The sequence below is a fragment of the Misgurnus anguillicaudatus genome, chromosome 23, assembly GCF_027580225.2.
Source record: "Misgurnus anguillicaudatus chromosome 23, ASM2758022v2, whole genome shotgun sequence".
NCBI classification, from domain to species: domain Eukaryota; kingdom Metazoa; phylum Chordata; class Actinopteri; order Cypriniformes; family Cobitidae; genus Misgurnus; species Misgurnus anguillicaudatus.
The window spans coordinates 28,052,210-28,065,559 of NC_073359.2; the positions used below are offsets into that span (position 1 = coordinate 28,052,210).

At 37.4% G+C, this 13,350-nt stretch overlaps 1 protein-coding gene across 1 annotated transcript; it reads right to left on the reverse strand.

The window, feature by feature from the left end:
- Positions 1–380: 380 nt before the first annotated feature.
- On the reverse strand, positions 381–13,264 carry lonp1 (lon peptidase 1, mitochondrial). Its single transcript, XM_073861398.1, has 17 exons — positions 12,683–13,264; positions 10,326–10,414; positions 10,092–10,211; positions 9,737–9,992; positions 8,611–8,672; positions 8,265–8,394; positions 8,104–8,187; positions 7,663–7,883; positions 4,725–4,863; positions 4,454–4,632; positions 3,965–4,052; positions 3,215–3,337; positions 3,024–3,140; positions 2,627–2,933; positions 2,143–2,363; positions 1,873–2,037; positions 381–935 (listed from the first exon to the last, which is right to left on the reverse strand). Exons 1-17 carry the CDS (start codon positions 13,247–13,249, stop codon positions 786–788), a joined length of 3,018 nt encoding a protein of 1,005 aa, XP_073717499.1. The 5' UTR covers positions 13,250–13,264; the 3' UTR covers positions 381–785.
- Positions 13,265–13,350: the final 86 nt, after the last annotated feature.

A 13,350-nucleotide genomic window follows, 5' to 3' on the forward strand; every position in this document is an offset into this window, starting at 1 on the left:
ATGGTCACTATAAACTTATTTAACATGAAGTAATAAATTGCATTGTGGGACACAATATTTCATTGTGTATGCTGTTGTGTGTCTACTGCAAATGTAGTAGGGCAGTGGTTTTCAAACTGGGTGCCAGGGGGGCCTCAGTTTTATGACATTTTATAAAATATATTAATTTATCATGCATTCTGTGTAATTAAACCAAAAAAATAATAAGCCAACTAGGTATAATTTTATGTTTTGTTAAATTTAAATATTACATACAATTTCTTTCGAGGGGCTGCAAAAAAAATGCACTGTACACAAGGGGGGGCCGCACACGCTGAAAAAGTTTGGGAACCACTAGTAGGGTATCCAGGTGTGTGCATATTCAAGACAAAATAGTATACTTTTCTTAACATCAAGTTAATATTTATTGTAAATTGAGGAATATTCTTATAAGTTATTTACAAAGATGACAAATGTTCAAGATGTGAATTTCATTTCTATCACTATTGAATACGATACTATAAAATAATCTGAAGTTAGCTGCGTAGCAGCTATAGCATGATCCTAAAGTCTTGTGTTTTGGGGATGTATAGGGTACGGCTGCCATCCATAAATATTTCAACTTTCTGATCTATGTCCCACATAAAAAGAGGCAACATGTCATAAACATTTAACATGCTTCTTTTGTTGGATAAACACAATGGAGAGAACCATATTCGGCTTCTGGTTCTGTGTTTTCCTTACATGGTGGACTCTTTCACTGATAAGTGTTATAGCAAAGTATCAAATCAAAGCGGTTCTATTCATTACTGTCCAGAGAAAACTATTTTATAGATTTCACGGTAATGTTCCACAAAATGCACTTCGAGACCCTCTGTGATGTATTCGGCGAGGTCCGAGAAGTCCTTTCTGTTTTCTGCAGGCAGGATGATGCACGTCACACCCGCTCTCTTGGCCTGTTGGGAAAAATGGAAAACTTAATGCAAATTCATTTCAAAAACACTTATCACAAGTTTGCATTGACTCAAAGCAGCTTTACAGAAAATATCCACTAGTAAAAATTTGAAATGGATCATACACTGCAAAAAAATTATTTTTAAGAAAAAGTTGTCTTAGTATTTTTGTCTTGTTTTCAGTAAAAAATATCTAAAAATTCTTAAATTAAGATGCTTTTTCTTGATGAGCAAAACGACCCAAGAAAAATAATGTCTAGTTTTTAGACCAAAAATATCAAATTTAAGAAGTGATTTAGTGCATAAAACAAGCAAAAAAATCTGCCAATGGGGTTGTTAAACAATAAATTCAAGAAAAAGTATCTTACCCAATTGGCAGATTTTTTTGCCTGTTTTATGCACAAAATGACTTAAATTTGATATTTTGGGTCTAAAAACTAGACTTATTTTCTTGGGTGGTTTTGCTCATCAAGAAAAAACATCTTAATTTAAGAATTTTTAGATATTTTTACTGAAAACAAGACAAAAATACTAAGACAATTTTTTTCTTGAAATCATGTTTTGCAATGTAAAAGTTCATCAGTGTCATCCTGAAACAAGAACGGGTTTTGTTTAATAATATTTTTAACAAACATTTATAATAGGTTTTGATCCACTTCAAATGTTGACTAGTGTATTTTCAAACAAAGACCGTATAGAAGAAATGGTATTGGGATAAGCTATTTAAAAAATACAACAGTAAATATACAGTATATAAAAAAAAAAGTAGCAACACCGATTGGTTCGATTCTCAATGTATACACATTCCTGAAATGCATAGGACCTTAAATGCACTGCAAGTCGCTTTAAATAAATGCAAACTACATAACATGCGTGATATTTCAGTAAACTGTGTTTGGATGCGAGATAGTGACTGTGACCTTCCTCTCTGTTGACTTACTGCAATAGTTTTTTCCTTGATCCCTCCAACAGGCAAGATTTTTCCGGTCAGGGACACTTCTCCCGTCATGGCCACATTCTGACGCGCTGGCGTGTCGGTGGCTAAGGACAGGAGGGCCGTGACGATGGTGCACCCTGCGCTTGGTCCGTCTTTAGGAGTTGCACCCTAAATAGATTTCAGATTTTAGTTTTTTTTAAGAAATTATAGAATTATTTAACACCTATGTGAAACTCAAAACATTACGCTAATTATACCAAAACGTCAACCCACCTCAGGAACGTGGAGATGTATGTGAGATCCCATGAGGAAGTCATTGTCCGGTTGTTCCTTCATGAGAAACGATCTGGCAAACGTATAGGCAATTTTGGCGCTTTCCTTCATGACATCACCAAGCTGACCCGTAACCTCAAGTGTCCCGTCTTTGGGTCCGTCTTTTCCCTGAGGTTCTTTTGGGCGCCGCAAAGACGTCTCAATGAACAGAGTAGACCCACCTGCCGAAAAAAAGATGAATGATGTTTTTAACGCTGTTGTGGACAAATGTAGACGATAAATAATCGCAAACAAATGTAACACTAAAACTACAAAGAGAGATTCGAAGAACTGTTTCTCAAATATTATGGAAGTGGAAAATATTTATTAATTCCTGAATGCGTTCAATTTCAGCATCCAAATGTTATGTATAAATTGCTGTCATTGACATCACTGTAAAAAGTACACATTTTTATTTAATTTTATTGTGATGAAATTTCCTTACCCATGGCTGTCCACGCCAGGCCCATGATGACTCCTGGCGGAGTGACGTCGTACATCCGGTCCACAGTGAAGATGGGCTTTCCAACGTAATCCTGAAGGTTGTCAGAGGTGACGTTCACCGTCGTTTCCTCGCTGCTGACGATGCGGAACGCCACTTTTCTGAACACTTTTTCGACTTGCTTCTGAAGGTTTCTGACACCGCTTTCCCTGCAGTACTGTCTGATGAGGACGCTCAAAGCGTCGGGTGTGATGTTAGCCTTCTGTTCGTCCAAACCGCATAAAGAACGTAACTGGGGCACTAAGTATCTCTGTGATCGTAAAGACAGACGTAGATAAAATTAGATGCAAATATTAATCACGTGACTAGCTGCCAGGAAAAAGCTAAGTTACTCCTGTACCTCTGCAATGGCCAGTTTCTCCTGAGCGACGTAGCCCGATATATTGATCATCTCCATTCGGTCTCTCAAAGGTTCGGGAATGGTGTCGAGAACGTTGGCAGTACAAATGAAAAGCACCTGGAAAAAATAACATCCACTGAATTCGGGGTCTCCAACAGACATCATAAAGAGATGAATGTGCAGTTAAATACCTTCGATAAGTCAACGGGAACATCCAGGTAGTGGTCTAGAAAGTTAGCGTTCTGTTCGGGATCTAAAAGCTCGAGTAGGGCGGATGATGGGTCACCCTGATAACCTCGACCTATCTTGTCAACCTGCAAATGCAGACAAAATGACAAAATCCTAGAAACTGGAGTGTAGAGCAGATTCTGTATTTTTTTAAGATGCGATTCATAATTTTTTGGTTAAAGGTGCAGTGTGTAAATTTTAGCAGCATCTAGTGGTGAGGTTGCGAACTGCAACCAATCGCTCAGTCCTCTGCTCACCCCTCGCTTTTGAAACGCATAGAGAAGCTACGGTAGCCCCCACCGGAAAAACATGTCATTGTCGGAGACAACTTAGTAAAAACTTTGTCCCTTAAGGGCTTCTGTAGAAACATGGCGGCACAAAATGGTGACTTCCACGTAAGGGGACCCTCTGTGTATGTAGATAAAAACGTCTCATTCTGAGGTAATAAAAACATAACAGTTCATTATAAAAAGGTCTTTATATACCCTTGATAATATAGTTTTGTATATTATTTTGCATTTCTGTCAAGAGGTCCTTCTTAAAATTACACACTGCACCTTTAAAAATAAAGTATTATTGACGTAAACTTAAAATGATGATTTATAATTTGACCTGTCAGGTCAGATTTCACATTTGTAAAGTAACCTGCAATTTAATGTTTCGAACAGAGATGGCGATAGAGAGGTAAAAGTTTAATAAAAATAGATATATACCTCGTCGATGAGGACCAATGGGTTTTCCGTCTTCGTTTTCTTGAGACACTGAATGATCTTTCCTGGCATCGCACCGACATATGTCCTCCTGTGATTTACACAGCAATTCACATTTTTAGTTTATTAAATATGCCAAATATAACTAGAACAGAAAGACTTTGTCTGCATCCGAAATTGCATATTGTGACAGTAGGTACTGAATTAAATGAATATGGATAGTATAAATGATTTAGAAAGTACTACATCAAGGGTGCAAAGGGGGCGCTGATGAGCACACTTCGGAAAGTAAAAATGGCAGATGGGACACCCTATGGACTTGTAGACTAAGGGAGCATGTGCAATTTAAGGCCACAAGACTGAAAGTCAACATGAAGTGCGTCATTCTGGACAGGACATTTGATTTCGGACATATTACTCGCCTCGCCTACTATATAGGCGGTTTCGGACGCAGCCTATATCTATACACAATTGTCACATGCGATCACCCACCTGTGGCCTTTAATTTCGGCCACATCAGTCATGCCCCCCACACTGAAGCGGAAGTATTCACGGTTAAGAGCTCTGGCGATGGAGCGGGCGATGCTGGTCTTTCCGACGCCTGGAGGTCCGTAGAAACACAAGATCTTTCCCTGTGTGCTGCCTTTCAGCTGACTCACGGCTATAAACTCCTGCGTGAATAAAAACAAGGGCACGGATTAACAGGATTTGAATAGTTCATGAGACCAAAGCACTTTCGGAAAGGTTTAAAAATGTGTTTTACCAAAATGCGTTTTTTAACGTCATCCATTCCGTAGTGGTCCTCTTCCAACACTTCTTTGGCACGACTCAAGTCCAGGTTTTCCACGCTGTTGGTTCCCCACGGCATGGATGTCAGCCAGTCTAAGTAGTTACGTGTAACACTGGGGATTTTAGGTAAAACGGTATAGAAGAAAAAATTAAGCCAAAAATTAGTTAAATGCCATCGTAAAAAACAGAATAAACAAGAGCTTATGAGATACACACATGAATATTCATAAGCTAGCTTACATTTATTGTATTGCATAATTTATAATAGTTAAAAAAGCTACAAGGAAGAAGTTTTTTGTAGGCCAACCGAGCAAAAAGTCAATGGGATTTCACAAAAAAATAAGCTCTATGAGAAATAAGGTTATGATACTGATTATGTTTTATTAATCAAGATAATCTTTACAAATGAACACAACTTTTATGTATTTTGAAGTGTTAATGCATTTGCTAGTAATGAAAAGCTAACATTGGGCTATAAGCGAACTACACCACAGTCACTTGATTTTAATGTTATCACCACCAAGTTCTTTCAAACTTTATTAAAAACATGTTCCCGAACAACTAAAATCTCTGTGGATTAATCTTTTTTGGGAATTGTTACATTGTTTTGAATTTTTTCTGGATGTTTAAAGTCTCCAACATCTGGTTTCATATAGCAACTTATTAGCAACCACCATTTTAAAGATGCTTAGAAACTTTACTGGTGTTTTCTGTCGTAGAATAAAACGAAAAACATGGTTTTACCCAAAATCTCTTTTTAAGGCTAACTTTAAGGCTAATGCTAACTCGTTGTGAGGTTTTGCCTACAAAAACATGTCATCCGTGCAACTCTCTATATACTTTAAACTTTCGAAATTAGTATATATATCGACGTGGTTTTATTCACGTCACGACTTTAGTGATATAGTTTGTTTGAGCCACAGTGTGTGTTAATGAAAAAAAATCTATGCCAAATAGAGAAGATTACAGCTCTTCTAAAAATGGTAATATATTATTACGATTATGATTTTAAAAAATGACAATTATATTAGTTTTGTCTGTTTGGTTAGCTGTGCAGTGTACGTGTGAAAATATTGTGTTTTAGGGAATGCTGTGTTAAAAAATCTCCCAAAAGCAATTAATCTGTTTTTAGTTAAAAAATGTCATTCATTTTATTCTGCAGCAAGGCCTCAGACTGCAAAAAATGTTTTTCAAGAAATAAATACTTAGTAGTTTTGTCTTGTTATCACTAAAAATATCTAAAATTTCTTAAATTAAGAGGCTTGTTCTTGATGAGCAAAACGACCAATGGGGGAAACAAATTTTTCTTGAATTTAGTGTTTAAGAAAAATGTTCAAGATTTTTTGCTTACCCCATTGGCAGATTTTTTTGCTTGTTTTATGCACAAAATCACTTAAATTTGATATTTTTGGTCTAAAAACTAGACCAAACTCGTTTTGGTCATCAAGAAAAAGCATCTTAAGGGGCCAGTCACACCAAAAGCGTTTATGGCAGTTGCAGGTGCCTTTTTTGAATGATATTCTATGGGCAGGGCGCGTTTGCGGTTTTTAGCCGCCTGCCGCGCACGCGTTTTTGAAGGAGCGCTGAGAGCGGAGAAGCGTCCGACGTCATTCGCGTCTTTCCATTGTCCAATCGAATGAGGGGAGAGGCAGGCCTTACGTTGTGGTGAGGGAAGTTTACAGTTGCTTTGAAGAACCGACTCCACTCGCTCACTCTCTCCTGCGTGTTTGTGCACCTCTCACCCTCAAACAAGGTCAGAGCAAGCGTCATCTTTTTAAAGTTTCTGCTAATGTGACAGTTAACAGCAAAAGAGCGCTCACGCTTCAATATTTGATTGACAAGACAGCTGACTCGGTGGTTGCTTAGCAATATGAAAAGCCGCGTCGCACTGCTCTTTTTTTAAAAAGGCAGTGCATCGCGCCTTGCGTTTGCAAGCGTTTAAAGCGATTTTGGTGTGACTGGCCCCTAATTCAATAATTCTTAGTATTTTTGACTTGTTTTCAGTAAAAATATTTAAGAAATTTGTTCTTAATTTTTTGAAATGCAGTGCGACCAATCAATCATCTTCTAGAGCAGTGGTTCTCAAACTTTTTCAGCGTGCGGACCCCCTTGTATACGGTTCATCCCTTCGAGGCCCCCCCAAAGAAAATTTATGACATAAAACATTCCAAAACGTAACATTTAAATTATTTTTCTGACATTTAATTACACAGAATTTATGATAAATGAATTAATTTTATAAAATGTTATTAAACCAGGGCCCCCTTGGCACTATCTCAGGGGCCCCCAGTTTGAGAACCACTGTTCTAGAGAGCTAATAACCAGCTAGACATTATGTTAAACCAGTTTACCAAAAATGACTGTCTTACTTAGTATTTATGTCTTGTTTTCAGCAGAAATACCTAAAAATTCTAAAATCAAGATGCATCTTAATGATGAGCAAATTAGAAAATCCGTCTAGTTTATAGACAAAAAAACAAATGAACATAAAATCTAAGTGAATTTGTGCTTAAACAAGCAAAAAAATCTGTCAATCGGGTAAAAAAAACTTTTGTCTTAAACACTTAATTCAAGAAACATTTTCTAACCCTATTAACAGATTTTTTTGTAAGCACAAATTTACTTAATTTTATGTTGTTGTTTTTTTTGTCTAACAACTAGATTTATTTCCTGAGGTCATTTTGCTCATCGAGAAATACATCTTGACTTAAGAATTTTTTGATATTCATCCTGAACTCAAGACAAATATACTAAGTAAGAAAATCATTTTTCAGTGTAGCATCTTAAGTTTGGTTTTTTGCTGAATCTTTCAGCAGAGGTAATCTTCACGAGCATGTTTATTGGTATAAGAAGATCAATCAAAATATTGTTTATAGTTAAATGTTGACAAAAAAAACTATAGATGCCCTCACTTGAACTCTGATGAATGATTATCCAGCAGTGAGAGTTTGTTCAGCTCCTCGTTGATAACATCCATGATGTGTTGAGGAACGGTCCGATCCTTCAACCTCTCTCTGAACTTCTCTTCAATGGCGTCTTTGTCTTCTTTCTCCAGCCCGAGCTCCTTCTTGATGATCTTCAGCTGCTCCTGCAGCAGGTACTTTCTGTGGGTCTGCTTGATCTTCTCCTCCACCTAAACATCAAGATGAAAACGTACAACTGCATGATAAATGCATTTTCAAGTTAACTTTCAATGCCAAAGTATGTAAAACAGTATTGAGTATGTAAACTATACTAACATATTATTATACACAATATATATGCAGTACAAGTAGTATGGTAGTGCACCACTGAATACAACCATACTAGAGCTACTAAAGGACACTTAGCAGTGTACTAAAACTTTCCTCCACCTCTCTGCCAAGACGCTGCTGGAGTTTACTCAACTCATATTCCTTCTTCAGCAAAGAAAGGGCTTTGTATAATCGTTTGGGAATCTGCACAGACAGAATCGTTGTCAGACGCACATTAAGCAACAGAAACGTATTACAAAAACGTCATGGCACAAACGCACGTTGGTTTCCTCCAGAACGTCCTGCAGCTCGTGGGATTCGGCACCGGTGAGAGCTGCGCCCATGTCACTCAGGTAAATGGGGTTATCGACGACCCTCTGACCCGCCTGCATCATCTGAAGCACAGATTCTCTACAGAAAAAACACAGATTTTATTTTTTACAACATTTGAAATAAATATATGATCCCATCAGGCTAAAGTCTTATAATCTAATGATGAGATCAAAGTTTAATTTCACATACAATCTTTGACATGATAGCCAATATTAAAGATATCAAGATGATATTTTTACACAATGTTTTTACATACAGTATATGAAAATACATTTTTACATTTATTAGCGTTACCTGTACAGAGGATTCAGGGCAATAATATCACGGATAGTCTTGACAATCTCAGCAGTCAGGGCCTAGTTTAAACATGAAAGCATACAAAGTTTGAGGATTGTGGCTTTTAATATGAAACTTTTAACTCATTCACCGCCAGCCTTTTTGAGAAAAGTTGCCCACCTGCATTTTTGTGATTTTAACAAAATTTTCACAAAATTCCTTGCAGGAAAAATTATTTTCTATATAAACATACAAATTATATCAATTAAAGAACACACCCTCTGCTTTCAAACAAACAATAAACAAACAAACAAAATGGGGAAAAACGTTTCATTATATATTTACTTTTTCCACTTAATTTAACCACTGAAATATGAAATATTTCTCTTAAAAAATACAACATTTTGAGCAAAAAGCTTAAAAAATTGCGTTTTTGTAAAGGAATTTATGTTAGAGATCAGACTCAGAATGACTATCAAACATAAAGGCATTTAAAATAAATCTTAAAATCTTTTTAACATCCGGTTTTGATAAATTCGCCATCTGGTGGATAAAAGCGGTATTACACTTTCACTTTGAAATTCGTCCAGAAAGGCATTTTTATTAGTTAAATATGAACTCATAAATGACGAGATAACTCGTCAATGGCGGTGAATGAGTTAAAGGTCACATATTATGCAAAATTCACTTTTACAAGGTGTTTGGACAGAAATGCGTTAGCTTTGCTTAAACACAACAACCCTACAATGAAAAAAATCCACCCACTCCTTCTTTTTTAATCCCCATTAAACCAAAACAGTCTCATTAAACATGCAACAATGTGACATCACACTGATAAAGCTCCGCCCACCGCCACTAACTGTCAGGTTAATTTTACCCAAAAAGCTCATCTAAATGTGTTTGTTAGCACGTTGTAGCACTAATGTGGCTGAAGATACTACTGTCCCAGGCTGTTTTAACAGGAATCAGATCTATTTTACCTGAAAGCTGTAGCTCATTTGCATTTAAAGGTACAGAGATGAAAACAGCATAATATGCCAATTTTTACAAGATGTAATATAAGTCTCAGTTGTTATTATATAATATCATTATTGGCCCTTTAATCCGTTCCACAGGGTTTTATGTATAAGTATCACATCAATACCTTGACCTCTTCTGTGACCTGGAAGTCTTCATGGACTACATTGTCCACCTCCACCATTAGGACGCCGGGCAGAGGCAGGGCCTCCACCACAAACTCCGTCTCCTGCACTTTCTCCTGCATAACCTCGGCCAGAGACGCCGGATCTTTACGAGATCTCTTCGGTTTCCTTCGCAGAGCTTTCGAGTGTTCTTCACCGTTGGCCTCCAGGGACACGGGCTCATCCGGGTCCACATCCAATTGCTTATTAATACGAATTCTACATAAAAAGTACACACACTTGAACATTTTTTATTTTTTCATCTTAATGAATCTACAGAGAAACGGCTATGAAAAAGATATTAATTCAGGGAATCACCTTCTGTGTCCCATCACAATCATGCGAAGTTTATCGCCGAGATCTTGCATCTCGTGGATCTGCACAAACGTTCCGGTGTGGTACACTCCATCCAGATTCTCCACAACGTCTGATTCATTACTGGTAATATAAAATAAACACCAGTATTTGAATTAAACAGAAACGAAAACGAATCTACTAAAAATGTAGCACTGATTGTCAAGTTGAAGTCACATCAGTTGTAAAATCACTTACTTGTCATCTTTCTTCAGAAATACACCAGCGTAGGGCTGAGCAAGACGTACTTTTCTCCTTAACAGGTCCACGAGTTGCTTGTTTTTAACCTAAGGATGACACAATTTTCAAGATTGAATGCATTTGGCAGACGGCTTACAGTGCATAAAAGGTATTTTTATGTTTTGGAGGCTCTTTGTGCCTTAATTGGAATAGGATAGTGGAAAGTTGACAGGAAAGCATTGGTTTCAAATCACCACAATGATTGCACATCTCTCTTAAAAACACAAGGGGGAGCTGTAGCTCCTGTATAAATTGGACTGTATCGCGTTCCTTAACTGACAGTGTCATAACCAGCAAAGCCCAAAAACAGGCAATTAATCGTCATAATCGTCACAATTTATTAGGCAATTAACCGGCAGCCACATTTCATAATCGTGACAGTCCTAGCATTAGGCACAAATAGGAAAGCGGGATTGGCAAAGGACCTCCGGACCAAGACAGGAATCAAACTCGTGTCAATGTATACTTTGACTTATAGCGCATAAGTCGACACACTAATCACAAGGCTATCGGTGACAACAAAATATCCCTTTTTAGTAAGTTTGTTACCTAGGATCGAACCTACAAGCTTCGAGTTGCTAATAAAATGAACTGGGTCCTGTAATACTGGGTTTAGGGCCGGGGTTTGGGTTTCATTATTGGTTTTATTCTTTATTCTAACAATCGTACACTTTTTCCAACGACTTACGAATTTACACAAATAACTCAGCCAGCCAACTCATAAAATACCCAGACAGCAAACAACTCCGGGCCAGATCTGCGTCAAAGTCAGCAGCTCCGGTGCAGATCCGGCCCAGACTCGCCTACTTACGAATTACCATGAAATTAAGTTGGTATTACTGTGGCTCAATCGGAATGAAACAAACTGAGGAAAAGGAACAGAAAATATTACAAAACATCCCAAATACAAATGTCACCTTCGACTTTATGGACAGGTACCACATTGAGCATGTGCAGGATTTTCCTGTTCCTGTCTTCCAAGCACATTCTCATTGTGGCAAATCACATGTATTTTACAATGTGGCAAATTCGTATGGAATAGTACAACAAAATTTTTACATTTTTGTAAGATTTTCTTTCATCCATGTGACCCTGGGTTTTATGGTGGGGTTAGGGGTAAAGTATCAAAAAGTCCAACAACTTCGTACAAATTCAAACAAATTAGCCAACTCGTAAAATACCTAGACAGTAGACGACTCCGAGCCAGATCTGCACCGGATCTGCACCGCAGCTGCTGACTTTCACCCAGATCCGTCCCGGAGTCGTCTGCTGTCTGGGTATTTCACAAAGTGGCTAATTTGTACAAATTCTTGAGATCAAGTTGGAATGTCTGTGGCTCGATAGGAAGAGAATCTTATTATGATTTTATTTTGTATTTCATAATTTTTTAGATGAAGTAGTTGTATTTATTTGTAATGCCAATGCTCCTGCTTCCCTTGCACTAGGAGTGAAGTTTTGTTTTGCTTCAAGGACCACAATGGAGATAAGTTTTTTTTTTACTTTTTATTGTGTTATCCTTGACCAAAGTGTTAATTTATTTTTGTCCAATAAATCAAATCAAGGTTGTGGGTTTAAATCCCAGTGAATGCTAGGGCTGTCAAAAGATTAATCGCGATTAATCGCATACATAATAAAAGTATTTGTGTGTGTGTATTGTGTATAAATATTATGTATATACATAAATTAACACATACATGTTTAAGTTTAAGAAAAATGTTACTTTTGTATTCTTTTATTTATACATATAAAAAAAATAAAAATCTAAATATTATATCTATGTAAATATTTCTTAAATACATACATGCATGTCTGTGTGTTTATATTATGCAAAAAATAATGTTTATTTTGTATGCAATTAATCTTTTGGCAGCCCTGCACATACTGATCATGTGTTTTAAGTCACTTTGTCATAAAAGCATCTGCAAAATGCATAAATTTAAAAGGTGCAGCATTTTAACATTTTTATTTTATTTTATAAAGTAAACAAATAAAATGTTAAAGCAAGTTTGGTCATAACACATTCAACATCAAGAGAACTTTCTAGTGACATTGCCTTTTATCAGCTTAAAGGTCAACACAGATACACAGTGAGTTGTCTCTGTGTATGATGAAATCTCAAAGTAATCAACATCACAAAGTAAACAATGGAGTAAAACATTAAAAAGTTGACTTTAAAGGATCTAAATTCAAACTATACAGATTTATAATCAATATCTAACTGTTTTTAAGAGAACTTTAAAGAAATGTATAAGCAAACGTATGATTGCATCATCTGTGCATGATGATGATGTAAATAAAGCATCTCTCCTCCTTACCTCAATAATTTTAATGAATCTGGGAAACACAGGGTTCCTGTTGACAGCAATGAGAGGAACATTGGGGAAAACCTCAGGCACTATCATAGGGGTGAGAGCTGTCATCTGAGGAGGAGTATAAGGACCTTCATCTCCTCCAGACTCATCTCCAGCAGATCCACTGCTGTTCTCAGCACCATCCTCTCCAGAAAACCCACTGTCCCTATTCCCGAGCGCAAACCTTCTCTGACAAACACCGATGGGTGACCCGGACCCGACCAGACCGTTAGTGACCCTGGTCCACCTGTCAGTCGTTATGGATGCTGTGATCCTGCTGTTGCATAATGCTGAGTTTCTGCTGGTAATATATGAGTATGAGCGCTGAATGTGGGTGAAGGCGCTCCTGCCGGGCGGATCCCGCGAGAATAACGCGTTTATTCCGGCTCTGATCACACCGGGACCCGCTGCAGACAAAGTGCTGGTGTTTCTGTATGATCTCCACATTCTCATGTACGCCGCCATGTCTGATCTGGAGTGTTCTCTCGGAGGGACACGTGACTGCCTGCAGTCGGGTTTCGATGACGACATATCGGCCGTTTCTTAATCCGAAGGCTGCAGGCTGCATATGTTATTAAGTCTGGTTTATTCCAGTTAACAGAGCATTACATTCGCGAGTCAAAAGCATATTA

Bases quoted from the DNA above. Each gene is read 5' to 3' on its own strand.
- lonp1 (XM_073861398.1), bottom strand. From the start codon at position 13,249: ATGTCGTCATCGAAACCCGACTGCAGGCAGTCACGTGTCCCTCCGAGA. The intron at 10,212-10,325 runs GTAAGTGATTTT...TTATATTACCAG, and splicing joins TTTCTGAAGAAAGATGACAA to TAATGAATCAGACGTTGTGG. The intron at 2,934-3,023 runs GTACAGGAGTAA...TTACGATCACAG, and splicing joins AGAAACTGGCCATTGCAGAG to AGATACTTAGTGCCCCAGTT.